At 41.5% G+C, this 17,333-nt stretch overlaps 1 protein-coding gene across 14 annotated transcripts in view; it reads right to left on the reverse strand.

Annotated features, from left to right (window-relative positions):
- Positions 1–17,043, reverse strand: part of STAU2 (staufen double-stranded RNA binding protein 2) — a 362,398-nt gene extending 345,355 nt beyond the window's left edge. For 5 of the 14 annotated variants that reach the window (XM_064267827.1, XM_064267829.1, XM_064267825.1 and 2 more), the window contains exons 1-2: positions 15,631–15,652; positions 2,090–2,155 (exon numbers count right to left, since the gene is read on the reverse strand). Coding sequence is in view for 3 of the 14 variants with exons in the window: in XM_064267831.1 (XP_064123901.1) it covers positions 2,090–2,107 (18 nt within the window). In the remaining 11 variants the exon portion in view is untranslated. Of the gene's footprint in view, positions 1–2,089; positions 2,156–15,630; positions 15,730–16,282; positions 16,368–17,020 lie in introns of those variants that run through there. The other 9 variants (XM_064267826.1, XM_064267831.1, XM_064267832.1 and 6 more) reach the window with 9 other exon arrangements.
- Between the last annotated feature and the right edge of the window lie 290 nt (positions 17,044–17,333).

Below are 17,333 nucleotides of genomic sequence, written 5' to 3' on the forward strand. Positions count from 1 at the left end.
TTATCTTGAGAACCCTCACTCTCATGAGGGATGAAACATATAGTCAGTGAAAAGACAGATTCCTTAAGTCATTCTAGAAATACATATTATAAGCAATGTGTGCATATATCCAGGCACTACGTACAATTTCTAGCAAAGCTCAGGGAACTGCCTATGGCCATGCAGAATGCTGCCTAGGAACTGTTTGCCTGCTTCAATGTGACCTGTAACCTAGCCAGTTAGTAAATCTCCACTAGGACAAATCCATAAACTATAACTTTCAATGAATTGACTGGCATAAAATGAATGACCATTTCAAACTGTTTATGACAAAAAAAAAAATCAACCAAATGGTTCTACTTGTACCCATGTAATTATTTTGCAGTAACTTCACACCTATACAATACGGCTTGCATGTCATGTGCTATAAGCACCATACCCCTTGAAACCCATTGCCATTGAGCTGATTCCAACTCACAGCAACCCTGTAAGACAGAGTAAAACTGCCCCACAGGGTTTCCAAAGAGCAGCTGGTAAATCTGAACTGCTGACCTTTTAGTTACCAGCTGAGATCTTAACCACTGTTGCCACCAGGGCTCAACAAGTCCCATAGATGCTTCCAATAGGATTTAATAGCTGCTGTGAAGGTACAAGAAGCACTGAGCACACACAGTACAGCTTTAAGATTCCTTTAAGTCCGTATTAGCAATATCTTTGATGAAAGCAATATTGTTGCAGAAGAAAATTTTCTAGTAGAAGGAGAAAAATCAAAGAACTTTGCATAAGGGAGAGAGTTAATGTTAACAGTATTTGTATAAAGCAAATGTCACATAGTACCAAAACTGACAACACAACTCTGGTTATTGTTGAAAAAATGGAGATCTCCTTGCTTTACTGATAAGCCTAGCACCATTCCGCAAATTCAGGAAAACTATATCCAAAAACTGGACTAGGCCTGGGGACATAAGAGTAAACAAGCAAAGTCCCTGCTTTCGTGGAGCATACAAATCTAACACGGGAGACAGACATATTTAACGTATTTGAACATAACTGCATATTCCATATGTGATGAAATAAAAAGGCGGGGTGATACAAGGGCATTTACTATCCTAGGTTTCGAGAATGGCTCCCTATAGAAGTGAGCCAAGCACAGGCAAGAGGAAGAGAGGTCCAGGCAGGAGTCATCTCCTGTGCAAAGGCCGTGCAGCCGCAACAACCTTGGTCCAATCTAGGTTCTAAAACAGTCCAGTGTAACTAAAGCATTTACGTAGATTGTTTCTTAGCAAACATTAAGTGTGAGACGTATAAAGACATCCAAATTAAGAGATCAAGTTGGTAACTGCGATGTGAGTCTCTAGCTCAGAAGAGAAGGTCTAGACGAAATATAAACTTAGAAGTCACTGGCTTACAGATAGTGTGTGACACACAGGAACTGCGATTTAGACAAGGTGAACGAGATTGGGGGCGGAGGATTATTTCCTCAGATTACAGGGGGAAAAATTAATCACTTCTCTCTTGATTTGCAATCAAAGAAATAAAAGTATTTTCTAACATTATAGTTATGATATAATGGCATATTTGTTCAGAAAGGATAAAATTAAATATATAAAGTTCTTGGAGAACTGCTAAGACCTAAAACGATACTTCTTCCATTGAGTCTAAGGTATATCATATTATACAGTTTATTTAGCAGAGCATTTCCTTCTAGCCTTTTCTAGTGCCCTAGAAAAGGAAACTCTTTTTACCCACTGATACAACTACTTCACAAGATTTGTCACTAGAAATGCTTCCAGCCTGCAGAACTGGCACCTGCTAAAGCTGTATCACTATCACAGGCATTCTGAACACACCAACGAGTCCCACAAGAATGTGACCTCAAAAAGAATAAACCTTCTGCTCGCACACTCAAAAGTTAACATCTTTCAAGACCATCACTACAATCCTAAAACAGCCTGCCCTGTCCTGTATAGTCTCCTATGATGAAGATATGGTATGTAATTGCTCTAAAAAGCGGTGGTCAGGTTTGAGTTATAGAAAAGCTGAATTAAAATATTCTACAGTTTATGGCCAAAGCACCATATAAGCATGGCATGCCTTAATACAAACTCACCTGATTTATTTGAAGCATGTTAAGACAATATTGACCAAACTGCTATACCCCTCACGGCTCCAAAAACTGGAAAGTGAAAATGAAGAAATAAAGTTCAACTTAGTCAGTGACCTCAATGATTAGCATTTTAAACACATGCCCTTGATCAAAATCAAATATAAAATGGGAGTTGATACAGATCAGTATAGAACTTTCAATGATGATGGAAATAGTCTATATCTGTACTGTCCAACCGAGTAGTCACTAGCGACATGTGGCTACTGCGTTCTTGAAATGTGGCTCCCGCAACCAAAAAAGTAAATTTTTTAATTTATTTAATCTGAATTTGTTTAAATTTAAACAATATAAAGTATGTGGTTAGTGGCTACCATACTGAACAGTGCAGATTTAAATTGAACAAAGCCCCTTCTACCTCTAGAGTTTTAAAACCCAGCAAGAGTGAAGCTATTAAAAAAAAAAATCTTAAAATTTAGTGTAAACTCCCCTTGCTCTAGTTAGGTTTGAAACAACGTTGTTCCCATTCTCTATAAGACAAATTAAGCCTGAAGAAGATGCAACACCCGCAATGTTCTCTTTTTTAAAGAGCACATAGTAAGATTACCTAGCTAGATTTTCTTTTCTTTTTCTCTAACTGTATACTTCTACTATTGTTATTTATAAAAATAGCATGCACATTAAAATTCAACATAAAATTTTCACCAAAAAATCACCCATAGTCTCACCACCCTGACATATATCCACTGTTACATCTGGGTTTGTTTCCTTCTGGGTCCAGCCCTTTCCTCCTGGTTTTATTTCTTTCCATGTGGTAAATCTCCTCTACACTTAACTCAGAAATACATGTTAAAGACAGGCAGGAAAACCCAAATCTTAAGTAAATAAAGTGTGTGCCCTTATAATAGGAAAAGTCTACACAAAATATAAATTATGTATAAATCCCCCAAAACATTATCTACAAAGCAACAACAGTCTTGATATACAGCAAAAGTGCTAAGTCCAAGCAACAAAGTATACATATTTATCACTGTGTAGAAATTTTTATGCTCTAAAATTTTCTCTTAGAAGCAAAGGTTCTTAAAATACTTGCGTGTGTGTGTGTGCCCATGCAAGAAATTTCAAGACATACACATACACACACACATATATATACATACATATCTGTATTACCACTTTCTGCAGATGACAAATTGGGGTCAATTCAAAACGACTATGCAGGCCCTCAGTATATTTCTTACAAGTGTCCTCTGTATCTGTATCAATTTTCATTTATTTTTTAATTATTTTCCCATTTTCTAATAGAAAGAGCACAAGGCATGGGTACCAGTGAATTTGAGTTTTAGTCCTAGCTCTTCAGGCAATTATGTCTTGAGCCTTGGTCACATTAACTTGTGTATCTGAGTTCTTAATCTTTCTCCTTGGTTTTTTATTTCTGTTTTGTTTAATCTTTAAAACGTAAAGTCCTTGTGGTAGGCAGCTCTAACGAATACAGTACAGCAGAAATAACGAGATACCACTTCCAAGATTAAATTATAAAAAGACTGTAACTTCCATCTTGGATACTCGCCCTTGCTTTTTCTGTTACTCACTCACTTGCTCTGAGGGAGGTTAGCAGCCATACTGTGAGCTGCCCTCTGGTGAGACCCACGGGGCAAAGAACTCAGGGAGGCTTTCACAAACAGCCAGAAACAGCCAGAAAGAAACTGAGGCCCTCAGTCCAACAGCCCACAAGCAGTTGAACGAATCCTGCCAACAGCCACATGAATGAGCTTCAGAGCGGACCTTCTGCCAGTAGAGCAGCAGATGAAACTGCAGCCCCAGCTAACAGCTTGACTCCAACCTCATAAGACCCTGAACCAGAAACACCCAGCTAGGCTCCACCCAGACTTCTAATTCACACAATAAATGTTGTTTTTAAGCCCTTAAATTCAGTAATAATTTATCATGCAGCAACAGTTAACTAAGACAATGCTGTTCAGCTCTATAATTGTATGTAATCCTACAGTGCTTTGTGCTGAAGCACTCACTCATCTATGCCAAGAAATGTAGAAGACAGCTACCTGGCCAACTGACTGGAAAAGATCCATATTTGTGCCCATTCCAAAGAAAGGTGATCCAATAGAGTGCGAAAATTATTGAACAGTGTCATTAATGTCACACACAAGTAAAATTATGCTGAAGATAAATTCAAAAACGGTTGCGGCAGTATATTGACAGGGAACTGCCAGAAATTCAACTCAGATTCAGAAGAGGACATGGAACGAGGGATATCACTGCTTATGTCAGGCAGATCTTGGCTGAAAGCAGAAAATACCAGAATGGTGTTTACCTGTGTTTTAATGACTATGCAAAAGCATTGGCTGCATGGATCATAACAAATTACAGATAATACTGCAAAGAATGAGAATTCCACAACACTTAACTGTGCTCATGCAGAAATGTACATAGACAAAAAGGCAGTTATTCAAACAGAACAAGAAGATACTGAGTGGTCTAAAATCAGGAAAAGTGTGTGTCAGGGTTGTATCTTTTCACCTTCCTTATGCAATCTGTATGCTGAGCAAACAATCCAAGAAGCTGGACTGTATGAAGAACACAGCATCAGGATTGGACAAAGACTCATTAACAATAACAACCTGCATTACGCAGATAACACAACTTTGCTTGCTGAAAGTAAAGAGAACGTGAAGCACTTACTGATGAAAATCAAAGACTACAGCCTTCAGTATGGATTACACCTCAACATGAAGAAAACAAAAATCCTCACAACTGGGCCCATGAGCAACATCATGGTAAAAAGAGAAAATACTGAAGTTGTCAAGGATTTCATTTTACTTGGATCCACAATCAACAACTATGGAAGCAGCAGTCAAGAAATCAAATGACGAACTCAAGAAAAATTTTAAACACAGAAGAAAATATCCTTTGATGATTACAAAGGTGGGGAGGGAGAGAGGGGTATTTACTAATTAGACCGTAAACAAGAAATATTTTAGGCGAGGGAAAGACAATACACAACACTGAGGAGGTCAGCACAACTGGACTAAACCAAAAGCAAAGAAGTTTCCTGAATACAACCAAACGCTTTGAAGGCAAGAGCAGCATGGACACGGGTCTGGGGACCATGGTTTCAGGAGACATCTAGGTCAACTGGCACAACAAAATGTATTAAGAAAATGTTCTGCATCCCACTTCGGTGAGTGGCGTCTGGGGTCTTAATCACTAGCAAGCAGCCATCTAAGATCCATCGATTGGTTTCAACCCAAATGGAGCAATGGAAAATGAAGAACTCCAAAGAGACAAAGTAAGTATGAGCCCAAGAGACAGAAAGGGCCACATAAGTCAAGACTCCATCAGCCTGAGACCAGAAGAACTAGATGGTGCCCGGCTACCACCAACGACTGGACTGACGGGAAACACAACAGAGAATCCCTGACGGAGCAGAACAGTGGGATGCAGACCTCAAATTCTCATAAAAAGACCAGGCTTAATGGTCTGAAGCTGGAGGGACCCCAGAGGTCATGGCCCCTGGCCGCTCTGTTAGCCCAAGATTGGAACCATTTCCAAAGCCAACTCCTCAGACAGGGATTGGACTGGACTAAAAGACAGAAAATTATACTGGTTGAGGAGTGAGCTTCTTGACTCACATGAGACTATGTGGGCAGCTCCTGCCTAGAGGGGAGATAAGAAGGCAGGGGGGAACAGGACCTGGTTGAATGGACACAGGGAATACAGGGTGGAGAGGAGGAGTGTGCTGTCACATTAGAGGGAGAGCAGCTAGGATTACACAGCAAGGTGTGTATAAGTTTTTGTATGAACGACTGACTTGATTTGTAAACTTTCACTTAAAGCACAATTAAAACAAGAAAAAGAAAAATGTCGTATTGCATTGGGCAAATCTGCGGCAAAAGACCTCCCTGAAGTGTTAAGCACAGATGTCACCTTGAGGACTAAGGAGTGCCTGACCCAAGCCATGGTATTTTTAATCACCTCATACATATGTGAAAGCTGGACAATAAAGAGTAAGGAAGACCAAAGAAGAATTGACGCCTCTGATTTATGGTGTTGACGAAGAATGACTGTACCATGGACTGCCATATGTCCTGGAAGAAGTACAGCCAGCATGCTCCTTAGAAGCAATGATGATGAGACTTCGTCTCATGTACTCTGGATGTGTTATCGGGAGGGAACAATCCCTGGAGAAGAACATCATGGTTGGTAAAGCAGAGGGTAGTGAAAAAGAAGACTCTCAACAAGATGGACTGACACAGTGGCTACAACAATGGGCTCAGAGCAACAACTGTGAGGATGGCACAAGACTGGGCAGTGTTTTGTTGTGTTGTACACAGGGTAGCTATGAGTCGGAACTGACTTGACAGTCCCTAACAACAGTGCTTTAGGTATTAATGAACTTATTTCAACAAGCCAAAAAAATAAGTTTCCTGCTCAATCGGAGCAAATTAGTAACATTAAGAATTTGAAAGCCGTAAATTAAGAAACCTAAACATTTACATTTTCAATTCAAAATAGAGTGCAACATTATTCAAATGGTGTTAAAATATACTAGGTATAACTAACAATACAGACCCGACTGTCTCTTTTTTAATTGAAAATAATTTATTTGGAAGCTGAAGTGTGAATAAATCACTAAAAGCATTTCAGTGATTTATTTTTACTCTTTAGAATTCAACATTATTTAGATCTCAACAACTTTGAGAAACCCCTTTTGTTTTCACTTAATATAAGCCTCTAAATGTTACAAATATTCACCTATAGACCTGTATATAACTCTTCAATATTAGGGTTTAGTAACCCTGCTGGCTGATATCAAGCAATAGGCTCAGTAAGACACAAGAGTACATTTTTAAAGCTCTACATCTGATGTAAAAAAACAGTCTTAGGATGTGTCATGGATTGAATTATGTCCCCCCAAAAAATGTGTGTATCAACTTGGTTAGGCCATGATTCCCAGTATTGTGTGGTTGTCCTCCGTTTTGTGATTGTAATTTTACAGTGAGAGGATTACAGTGGGATTGTAACACCACCCTTACTCACATCACCTACCTGATCCAAGGTAAAGGGAGTTTCCCTGGGGTGTGGCCTGCACCACTTTTTATCTCTCAAGAGATAAAAGGAAAGGGAAGCAAGCAGAATTGGGGACCTCATACCACTAAGAACACAGCACCAGGAGCTGAGTGCATCCTTTGGACCCGGAGTCCCTGCACCTGAGAAGCTCCTCGACCAGGGGAAGATTGAGGACGAGGACCTTCCTCCAGAGCCGACAGAGACAGAAAGCCTTCCCCTGGAGCCAACGCCCTGAGTTTGGACTTGCAACCTACTAGACTGTGAGAAAATAAATTTCTCTTTCTTAAAGCCATCCACTTGCTGTTATGCCAGCACTAGATGACTAAGACAGGATGTAGCAAAAATGAAGTCACATATGACATAAAATTGACAATACAATTTTAAATATTCTGTAAGCCCTTCCTTCACAATTGTTGTTGCTGTGTGCCATATGATAGAGTAGATCTGTTCCAAAGGGTTTCCTAGGCTGTTATCTTTACGGGAGCAAATCCCAGGTCTTGTCTCCCATGGAGCCACTGGTGGGTTTGAATCGCTGACCCTTCGGTTAGCAGGGCAACACTTAACCATTGTGCCACCAGGGCTCCTCCTTCACAATTATATCTATAGAAATACAAACAAAGATCTGTATAAATTAAAAAAATTACAAATAAAGATCTGTATAAATTAAAAAACATACAAGCTAATAAATCAAAATAGCACTTTGGACGGTAACTGAATAACATTCTGAAGTTATTCCTTTTCACTAAGCAAGTTTTATTAGATTTACATCAATATGAAAATTATAATTCACACTATACCATGGATAATTCAGAATATCCACAATGGTACATGTCCTTAAGACTTAACTTCCTACATGATCACGTTCATGGATGCAGAAAAAGCATTTTCACCCTATCTTGATGAAAACTCTCATGAAGACTGAAATTGAAGGAAAGTTCCTCAATATGATTCAGGACATACATGAAAAGCCAACAGCCAACATGACACCTAATGGAGAAAGATTGAGAGCTTTCCCCGTGAAATAAAAAACAAGGCAAAGGTGCCGACTCTCACAACTTCTATCCAATACTGTATTAGAAGTATTAGCCAAAGCAATGAGAAAAGAAATAAAAGGTATCCAGATCGGAAAAGAAGTAAAATTATCTTTATTCACGAATAACATGATCCTACATAGAGAAAATCTCATAGTCCACAAGAAAACTTCTAGAGCTAACAGAGGAATTTAGCAAAGTTGTAGGGTACAAGGCCAAGAAACAAAAATCTGTTGGGTTTCTGTACACTGGTAATGAGAAATCTGAAAGGGAAATTAGGGAAACAATTCTATTTACAATATGATCTAAGAAAAAAAAATACCTAGGAATAAATCTAACCAGGGATGTGGAGGTCTTAAACAACGAAAATTATAAAACAGTGTTGAAAGAGATTAAAGAAGACTTAAATAGAAACATATTCCATGTTCATGAATTGGAACACTTAATATTGCTAAGATGTCAACATTACCCAAAGCAATCTATAGATTCAATGCAATCCCAATCAAAACCCCAACAGCCATCTTTACAGAAATGGGAAAACCAAACCTCAACTTTATACGGAATGCCAAGAAGCCCCAAAGAGCTAAAGCAATGTTCAAAGAGAAGAACAAAGTAGGAGAGCTCACACTTTTTTATTTTAAACATACTATACAGAGCCCTGGTGGCACAGTAATTAAGAGCTCGGCTGCAAACCAAAAGGTCAGCAGTTCGAATCCACCAGCAGCTCCTTGAAAATCCTATGGAGCAGTTCTACTCTGTCCTATAGAGTCACTAAGAGCCAAAATCAACTCAACAGCAACAGGTTTTTGTTTTTGTTTTTAAATACAGCTGCAATAGTCAAAACGCCTGGTACTGTTAGAACACTAGACACACAAACCAATGGAATAGAATTGAGAGTCCAGAAATAAACCCACACATCTATGGTCAACTGATTTTTGACAAGAGTGCTAAATCTACTTGATGGGAAAAGAAGAGTCTCTTCAATAAACAGTTTTGGGAAAACTGGATTTCTACATGCAGAAAAATGAAACAGGATTCATGCCTCACACCATACACAAAAAAAATTTAAATGTTTTAAAGACCTAAATGTGAAAACTAAAACCATAAAATTCTTAGAAGAAAATGCAGGGGCAACTCTATTCTGTTGGGTCTAGCTTTTAACAATGGATTATCTGATATAAGAACAAAAGCACAAACAGCAAAAGACCAAATAAATAACTGGGATCTCATAAAATTAAAAACTTTTGCTCATCAAAAAACTTTACCAAAAAAGTGAAAAGACAAAAGACAAGCTACCAACAGGAGGGTATCTTCACAAACCATATTATCCGGTAAGAATCTAATAACCAAAATATACATAAAAGTCAATAAATTAACAACAAAAAGACAAATAACCCAATCATAAAATGGGCAAAGGACTTTGAATAGACATTTCACCAAAGAAGGCACTCAAATGGCCACCAAACACATGAAAAGAAGTTCAGCATCATTAGCCATCAGGGAGAAGCAAATCAAAACCACAATGAGATACCATTTTACTACCACTTAGGATGACTAAGATAAAAAAGAAAATGTTGGTGAGGATTTGGGAAACTGCAACCATTATCCATGGCTGGTGGGAATGCAAAATGGTCCAGCTGTTTTGGAAAACAGTGTGATCATTCCTCAAAAAACTAAAAATAGAACTACCATATGACCCAGCAATTCCACTCCTAAATATATACCCAAAAGACTTGAAAGCAGAGACTCAAAAAGATACCTGTACAGCAATGTTCACTGCAGCACTATTTACAATAGCCAAAAATTGGAAACAACCTAAATGTCCACTAAATGTGGTCCATGCATACGACGAAATATTACGCAGCCTATAAGAGAAATGAAGTCTTGAGATATGCTACAATAGGGATGGAGCTTGAAGATATTTTGCTGAGTGAAATAAGTCAATCACAATAGGACAAATACTGTATGACCTCATTTACACAAAAAGACAAGAACAGGCAAGTATATGGAGACCAAAGTTTACTAGGGTTACCAGGGGCAGAAGGGAGGAAGAAAAAGGAGTTGGGTTTCCAATGATGGAAAATCTCATTAAAAGTAGGGTTGCACAGATGATTAATGTAACTGCTGTCAGTAAGTTGTACATCCGTAAAAAGTTGAATAGGCCAAGTTTTCAGATATATTTCCAACAATGGCCAAAAAAAAAAAGAGAGTAGCTGCTGAGGCTGCTTATGGACAGCCATACATCTCATAGGATTTGGTTCCTTGGTTTGGAGGTTCGGGATTGTGGTTTCAGGGATATCCCAGTTAATTGGCCTAATAACAAGTTTAGTGCTTCTGTTCTCCCTCCCAGTTCATAGCATAGTACCTGGGATCTCAAAGGCTTGCTAACGGTCATTCAAGACACAACAATTGGTCTCTATTCACCTAGAGCAACAGAGCAAGGACAGTCAGGAATAGGAAGAGAAAATGGAATGTGTGGCTAATTGCCTCCACAAACAACTGCCTATTCTGGCATGAGACCACAAGAACTGGATGTGCCCAGCTACCTTACTGAACATTTTGATCAAAGATTTTATAGAATTCTGATCAAAAGAGGGGAAATGAAGAACAGAATTTGGAATTCTCATCAACTACTCCAGACTTTCTGGAGCCATGGAGACTGGATAAACCCCCATAACTATTGCCCTGAGATAATCTTTAAACCTTAAGCCAAAAATACACCCTGAAGTCTTCTGAAAACTTAATGACAATTTAGCTTGACTACCTGCCTTGACCATTGTGCCATTCTAAGAACTTTCTATAAGGAATCAAATTGCCAATGGCAACTTGAAAGATGAGACAGGAAACTTAAGGGGCAGTGAGTTTATAAACAATGCCGAAAAGGAGGGTGAGAATGGTTGTACTACTCTAAGAATGCAATCGGTGTCATTCAATCATACATGAAGAAATTTTTTAATTGTTCTATGCTCTGTTCTGTATATTTCAACAACAAAAATAAATTATTTTTAAAAAAGACTTAATTTCACCTTTAAATGCATACTCAATCTACTGTCCTATATTTTAACCAATTTGATAAAATAACAAGGCATATAAATAAAATGCAAAGCAGTTTCATACAAGCTATGATTTCATAAAATCCACCTTTTCTTCCCTCCCCCCGACCCCGGCAAAAGTTTCCAGGTACAGTTCATTTCAATTACAGCTAAGTACTTTTAGAGAAACCTATTCACATGTCCCAAAAATGCCCTACGGTGACATCCTGTCAGATACATTAGGACACGAAGTTCTAGAGTCTAACAAGCTACTAAATGAAAGCAGGTGGGGCACTTTATGGAGAGCGAGCACTCTCTTTGCTGTTCATGAACAAGTTAGGGTCCAGCCTATATCTGAAATGTACTGCTGATATAACCCAATGCTTTTATTGTGAACTTATTATATTCACTTGATAAACTGATAACTGCACATAATTAAATCTATATAATCCTCAACAATACTGTCTTATAAAATTAATATCTGTAATTTTTTATATCAGCACCCATCCCACAACTGATATGCAATTCTCACTTAAATGTCTTGTTTGACAATATACAAAGCAAAAACATTAGGTATTCCCACTTTGGGACTACAAACTACTACAAAACTCAGTAATCAATTCAGAGCCTCTAGTGATAAAAAAAATTCATGGAGTCCTTTAAAAAGCTTTTAAAAAATGTTTTTCATTTTCTCTTTAAAAGTCAAAAAAACTGCTTTTAAGCAAGAAAAACAAAACAATTTAGTACAAATTTATATGTCTCCTAAAAGCCTATGAAAGATTCTAAGTATAGGGAAGTCTCACTCCATGCACTATTCCAGTGAAAAACTCCATACATGACCAGCCAAGAAAAAAAATTTTTTCCAACACCAATTTTATAAGCCAGGTGCCATCATATTTTGCCATTTTATATTAACTCATTTAATCTTCACCACCTTGGGATGTAGGTGTTATCCCCATTTTTCTAGAGGTTTGATTACTTGCCCATGGTCACATAGCTAGGATTCAAATCCAGTTCCATTGGTTCAAAGTCCTCCTCTCTTGACTATAAAGACTTGACTTCTTAAAGTTTTTCCTGTAATAAGGTCAAGGGCCTAACCTCCTAGGTCAAGAATTTTGGGGATTTACTCAAAATCAAACAATGATAAGTACATAAATATAAAATATAATTATTATGAGTTCCAGACATCTAAAATTTTCGAGTACCTAGCAGAGGTATAAAAATATTTATATATGATCATACTATCCATGCCTCAAACTACAGTCTAATATCAACACAGGATTTAACCTTGCAGTACCTAGATTTTTTTCCTCTTTATAATGATCTATACACAAATGATCAGATACTCCCAAGAGACAGAAAGGGCTGCATAAACCAGAGACTACATCAGCCTGAGACCAGAAAAACTAGATGGTGCCCAGCTATAACCAATGACTGCTCTGACAGGGAACACAACAGAGAATCCCTGATGGAGCAGGAAACAGTGGGATGCAGACCTCAAACTCTCATAAAAAGACCAGACTTAATGGTCTGAGACTAGAAGGATCCCGGAGGTCACGGTCCCCAGACCTTCTGTTAGCCCAAGACTGGAACCATTGCCAAAGCCAACTCTTCAGACAGGGATCAGACTGGACTCTAACACAGAAAATGATACTGGGGAGGAATGAGCTTCTTGGCTCAGGTAGACACCTAAGACTAGGTGGGCTGCTTCTGTCTGGAGGCGAGATGAGAGGCCAGAGGGGGACAGCAGCTGACTGAACGGACACAGGGAATACAGGGTGGAGAGGAGGAGTATGCTGTCTCATTAGGGGGAGAGCAACTAGTAGTACATGGTAAGGTGCATATAAGTTTTTGTATGAGAGACTGACTTGATTTGTAAACTTTCACTTAAAGCATAATTTAAAAAAAAAAAAATCAGATACCCCTCACTCAAAGTATACTCAAAGGAGATAGACGAACATGAGTAAAGAGAAAATAAGGGGGGCGGGGGAGCAACATCTGAGCCAACTATACTGTCCCGAACCTGATCGTAGCACAAAGGAAAATCATTTTGTGTATTGTTTATATACTAAAAAGTTAGAAAACCACCTTTGATTTTTTGGATACTCTTATTCTTTTTTGAAAAGCACACCAAGTCACTCTATCCTATAATTTCATTCCAGGTAGGTCAAGCAAGCATTTTTTACATGTAAAATTATCTGATTTTCCACACTGAAGTATTCAGAAGAGCCATGATGTATGTAACTTGCTCTAAAATGGTCCAGGAAAATATATATTTATTATATATATACATATACAGGATGTGTGACACACTGTGAACAAATGATAAAGCACATGGGTAAAAGGGTAACAGGTGAATCTGAGTAAAGATGACACAGATGTTCACTGTATTACTCATCCTTCGTAAGTTTGAAATTATTTCCAAATAATAAAACTTAAAAAAAATGGCAACTTCTTCGTAAGTTTGAAATTATTTCCAAATAATAAAACTTAAAAAAAATGTATGGCATTCTATCTGAAGTTAGCAATACATACTTGAATTATACAGAAACATTTTTTACAAACACAAAAACTGGTTTTTAAGGAAAAATTCAATGGTTTGCAAGGAAATATGCACCACATCCTCCCAATTAATGATCACTTACAAGTAAATTTCAAATTACACTGCAACGTAAGGAAATGTGGCAGTGGTGAAGCCATACTATAAAAGAAAAAAAGCACACAAATCCATAGTTCGGCAGTAACTGCTTCACAAATTTAATACAGGCCTGCTGCAAAACGCAGGAAATCTACAAGTGATATAGAATTATCTCTGGTTTGCAGTAAAATACAGACAAACTGAACAATGAAAAACTTGCCATGTTACAAAACAATGGAGATGCCAAACAAGTCTCATTTTTTTATGGTTTTATTAAATAAGATTTTTCCGCTGTAGCTCAATTCACAACAGTATACTGGCATCATCAAAGAAAGCAAGGATGGAGAAAATCTATTCTCCTGGAAAAAATGTTACAATCTTTTCTTCTACAAGGTTACTACCATCCGGCCTGCCCAACACACTTTTGATTTTAAGCGTTCACCATGCTTTCCTAAAACATAAAGGTGCATCAGCAGAGAACTAATGCTAGCATAAGGTCGCCAAAACTACGAAACCAAACCAAAATAAAAAAGCTTTTCAGTTAACAATGAAATACCTTTAAAGGCTAATCTCTATCCTTTCTGCCAGATCCACCCACTTCAAAATTCTTTAGTAAATTCCCGGGTCTACCCTAATTGGATGGTCCTCTACCAAAGAAGTTCTTAACCTTGGGGGGGAGGGGGACAGGGAGTAAGATCACAACAAATATGGTCCCTTTCCAAAGAAAAATTTCACAAATGCAAAATTCTACACATATTTCCAGGAACTTCCAGAATCCCAAGGCCACTATCCCCGCCCCCCTCCCTAAGAATCTCAGATTTGCATCTCCTCAATTGACTGCAGAACAACCCCCTCTCCCCATCCCAATCCCCAGCTCTCCCCTGGAGAGACAGAAGTCCCTCCTTTCACACAGTGGATTCTGTAACTGATCTTTGTCTCTTCGCAACTCCCTTCGCCCCGGCAAGGTCACTACAGCCAACTACCCCTTTAAGCCGAGACATCACGGTAGTAGTTCTTAAGAACCACACCAAACTTGCCTGTCACAGGATATATTTTGTCCCCACGGCCCCACCTACTTTCCCCATTTCGGCCAGTTACGTCTTCCCCATTTGCCCATTATACAGAAATAGCCGCCGAAGCCCCTGGCGCGCCCCTGCCCCGCCGGCCCCCGCGCAGCGCCCAAGGCCCACTCCTCGCAGACGCCCCCAGGGCCTCGCTCCATCTCTCCCCTCCGCAAGATCCCTCCCTGCCCGGGCCCGCCCCGTTCCCTCTCTCCCACCCCGCCGCTGCCCTTACCACCCCCTCTTCCGGCCGCTCCCACCTGCCCCCACGACCCCCACCTTCCTGCGCCCTCGGCCCAGTTCCTGCCTCCCCCGAAACCCCTACTTGGGCCGGCCTCCTCGCCTTCCTCCCGGCTCCTCCCCTCAGGACACCTGTGTCGCCCCACCCCCTCCACACACGCCCCCCCCCCCAATTCATTCGCCTCCTCTCCGGCGGCCCCCATCCCTCCCACCTGCTCCCACCCCCGCCCCACCCCCACTGCTCCCACCCACTCAGTCACCCTCTTCCCCTCCCCCCTCCCGCCAGGAGAGAGCCCGAGGAAGGAGGGAGGCGCGGGGGAGGGGAGGCCGCGAAGGGGCTGCTCTTCTCGGGGTTCGCCGCGCGCCGCGGACCTGCAGGGCTCCCCAGCGCCCTCTGCCTCCTCTGCCAACGGGGCGGAAGTCGGGGCTCCCGGGCGCCCCCAACGAGGGTATTTACCTTCTTGCCAGGGACACTTTGCAGACGGCTCCAACATTGGCAAACACTACAGAGAACTGACCCCGCTCGGCCGCCGCCGCCGCCGGCTTCCACCCCTCGGGCTCCCCGCCCCCGCCTCCCTCCCCTCTGCTCCCCTCCCCTCCCCTCCGCTCCCGCCGCGCCCTCCCAGGCCCGCGCCGCGCGCCCCCGCCTGCGCAGTCGCGCCCGCGCCCCAGCCCGCCCAGCCCCCGCGCGCTCCCGGCCATGCCTCCGCGAGCCCGCGCCGCGCGCCCGACCCAGCCCTACCGCCATTCAGCCTCCCGCGGGCCAGCGGCCGAGCGCGGCCATTGTTCGCGGCACCGCGCCCGCCCCCTAGCGGCCGCCGGGCCCCCGGCAGCAGCGGTCGCCGCGGGCACTGCGGTGCTGGTCCCGGCTGTGTGGGCGCCGGGGCGAGGGCCGCTCCTGGGGGTTTGGGGAAGAGGGCGAGCGAGCGCATGGGGAGGGCGCCCCGACCGCAATCTACTTGTCCCCGGCCCGGCTACCCGCCCCTCGGCTGCAAAGGGTTGGCCTGGAGCAGCCCCTTCCACACCTGCACTAGGCAACTTCCTCCCCCGCCGCACTGACCCTCTGCTCCTTCTAAACAGCTGTCCGTGCCCCGATTTTCTGCTCGTACCTTCGCCTGGCTCTCTGGCTGCCCCCCTCTGCTCTGCTCAGGAAGCGCGACCATCCCGCGTCTGCTCTGGCCGCCGCTGTGCGCCGCACTGTTTAGCAGATACTGCACCTTTCCAGACTGGGGGCGGGGTGAAGGGAGGAGGGGAATAGTTAAACTGTCTCGCTCAGAGAACGCTAGTGATCCGGGATCACCCGATCTCCCAGATCGGTGCCCTGGCCAAACATCCTCCTCAACTAAAAAATAATTCGTATTTGGTCATACAAAAAACAAATCCTTGCAATCAAAAATGAGGTCCATCTTAAAACAGTGCCCTAGATCCTAGATTTTTGAGGCAAGAGTGCTAGAAAACTCGAATGGCTTTTTGGTGCGTCCTGGTTTTGATGTGGGTTACTTATATCCAGATACCTTCAACCCAGTTAAGGCCAGTGGAGCTCAGCACTTGGTTTAGTAAATGGCACCGAAATTAATCTGCTAATGAAGTCTAGAAGGAAAGCTGTTAATTCATTTTCACAAACTTATTCATTTGCATTATTGTTCCCCAGGGTTCCTTCCTCTGCCTGAGAAATGTCTACCAGGCCTGTGATTTCAGTCACCGTCCAAAACCCAGGCCTGTGATTTCAGTCATCATCCAAAGCCAGTAGTTCTTAAATCTGCAACTGGCGAGACAGTACAGGCAGTGGTTAAAAGCAAGGGCGCCAGAATCAGATAACTAGGGCTGGTTATTTACATGGTACTTACCCAGTGTGTCAGTTTATTCTGTTGATTAAAAGGAGACTAAATGGAATAATAAAAAAAAAAATAGGTATTATTAAGTGCTAATATATATACATACCCTTTCAACAGGCTCTGGCATATATGGTAAGTCGCATGTGGTAGGTAAGATAGTAGCTAACTGCTACATCTTCCTCCTAGAACTAACCTATGCTCCTTTCCCACCTTTTCATCTCTGCCAATTCCCCCAAGCTCAACATGTTGCATCTTCCCTAAATCTGTCCTGTTCTTGTTAGTTGCTGTCCTGCCGGCCTGACTCATGGTGACCTTACGTACAACA

The sequence above is a fragment of the Loxodonta africana genome, chromosome 14 (genome assembly GCF_030014295.1).
Source record: "Loxodonta africana isolate mLoxAfr1 chromosome 14, mLoxAfr1.hap2, whole genome shotgun sequence".
In the NCBI taxonomy this organism is placed as follows: Eukaryota; Metazoa; Chordata; class Mammalia; order Proboscidea; family Elephantidae; genus Loxodonta; species Loxodonta africana.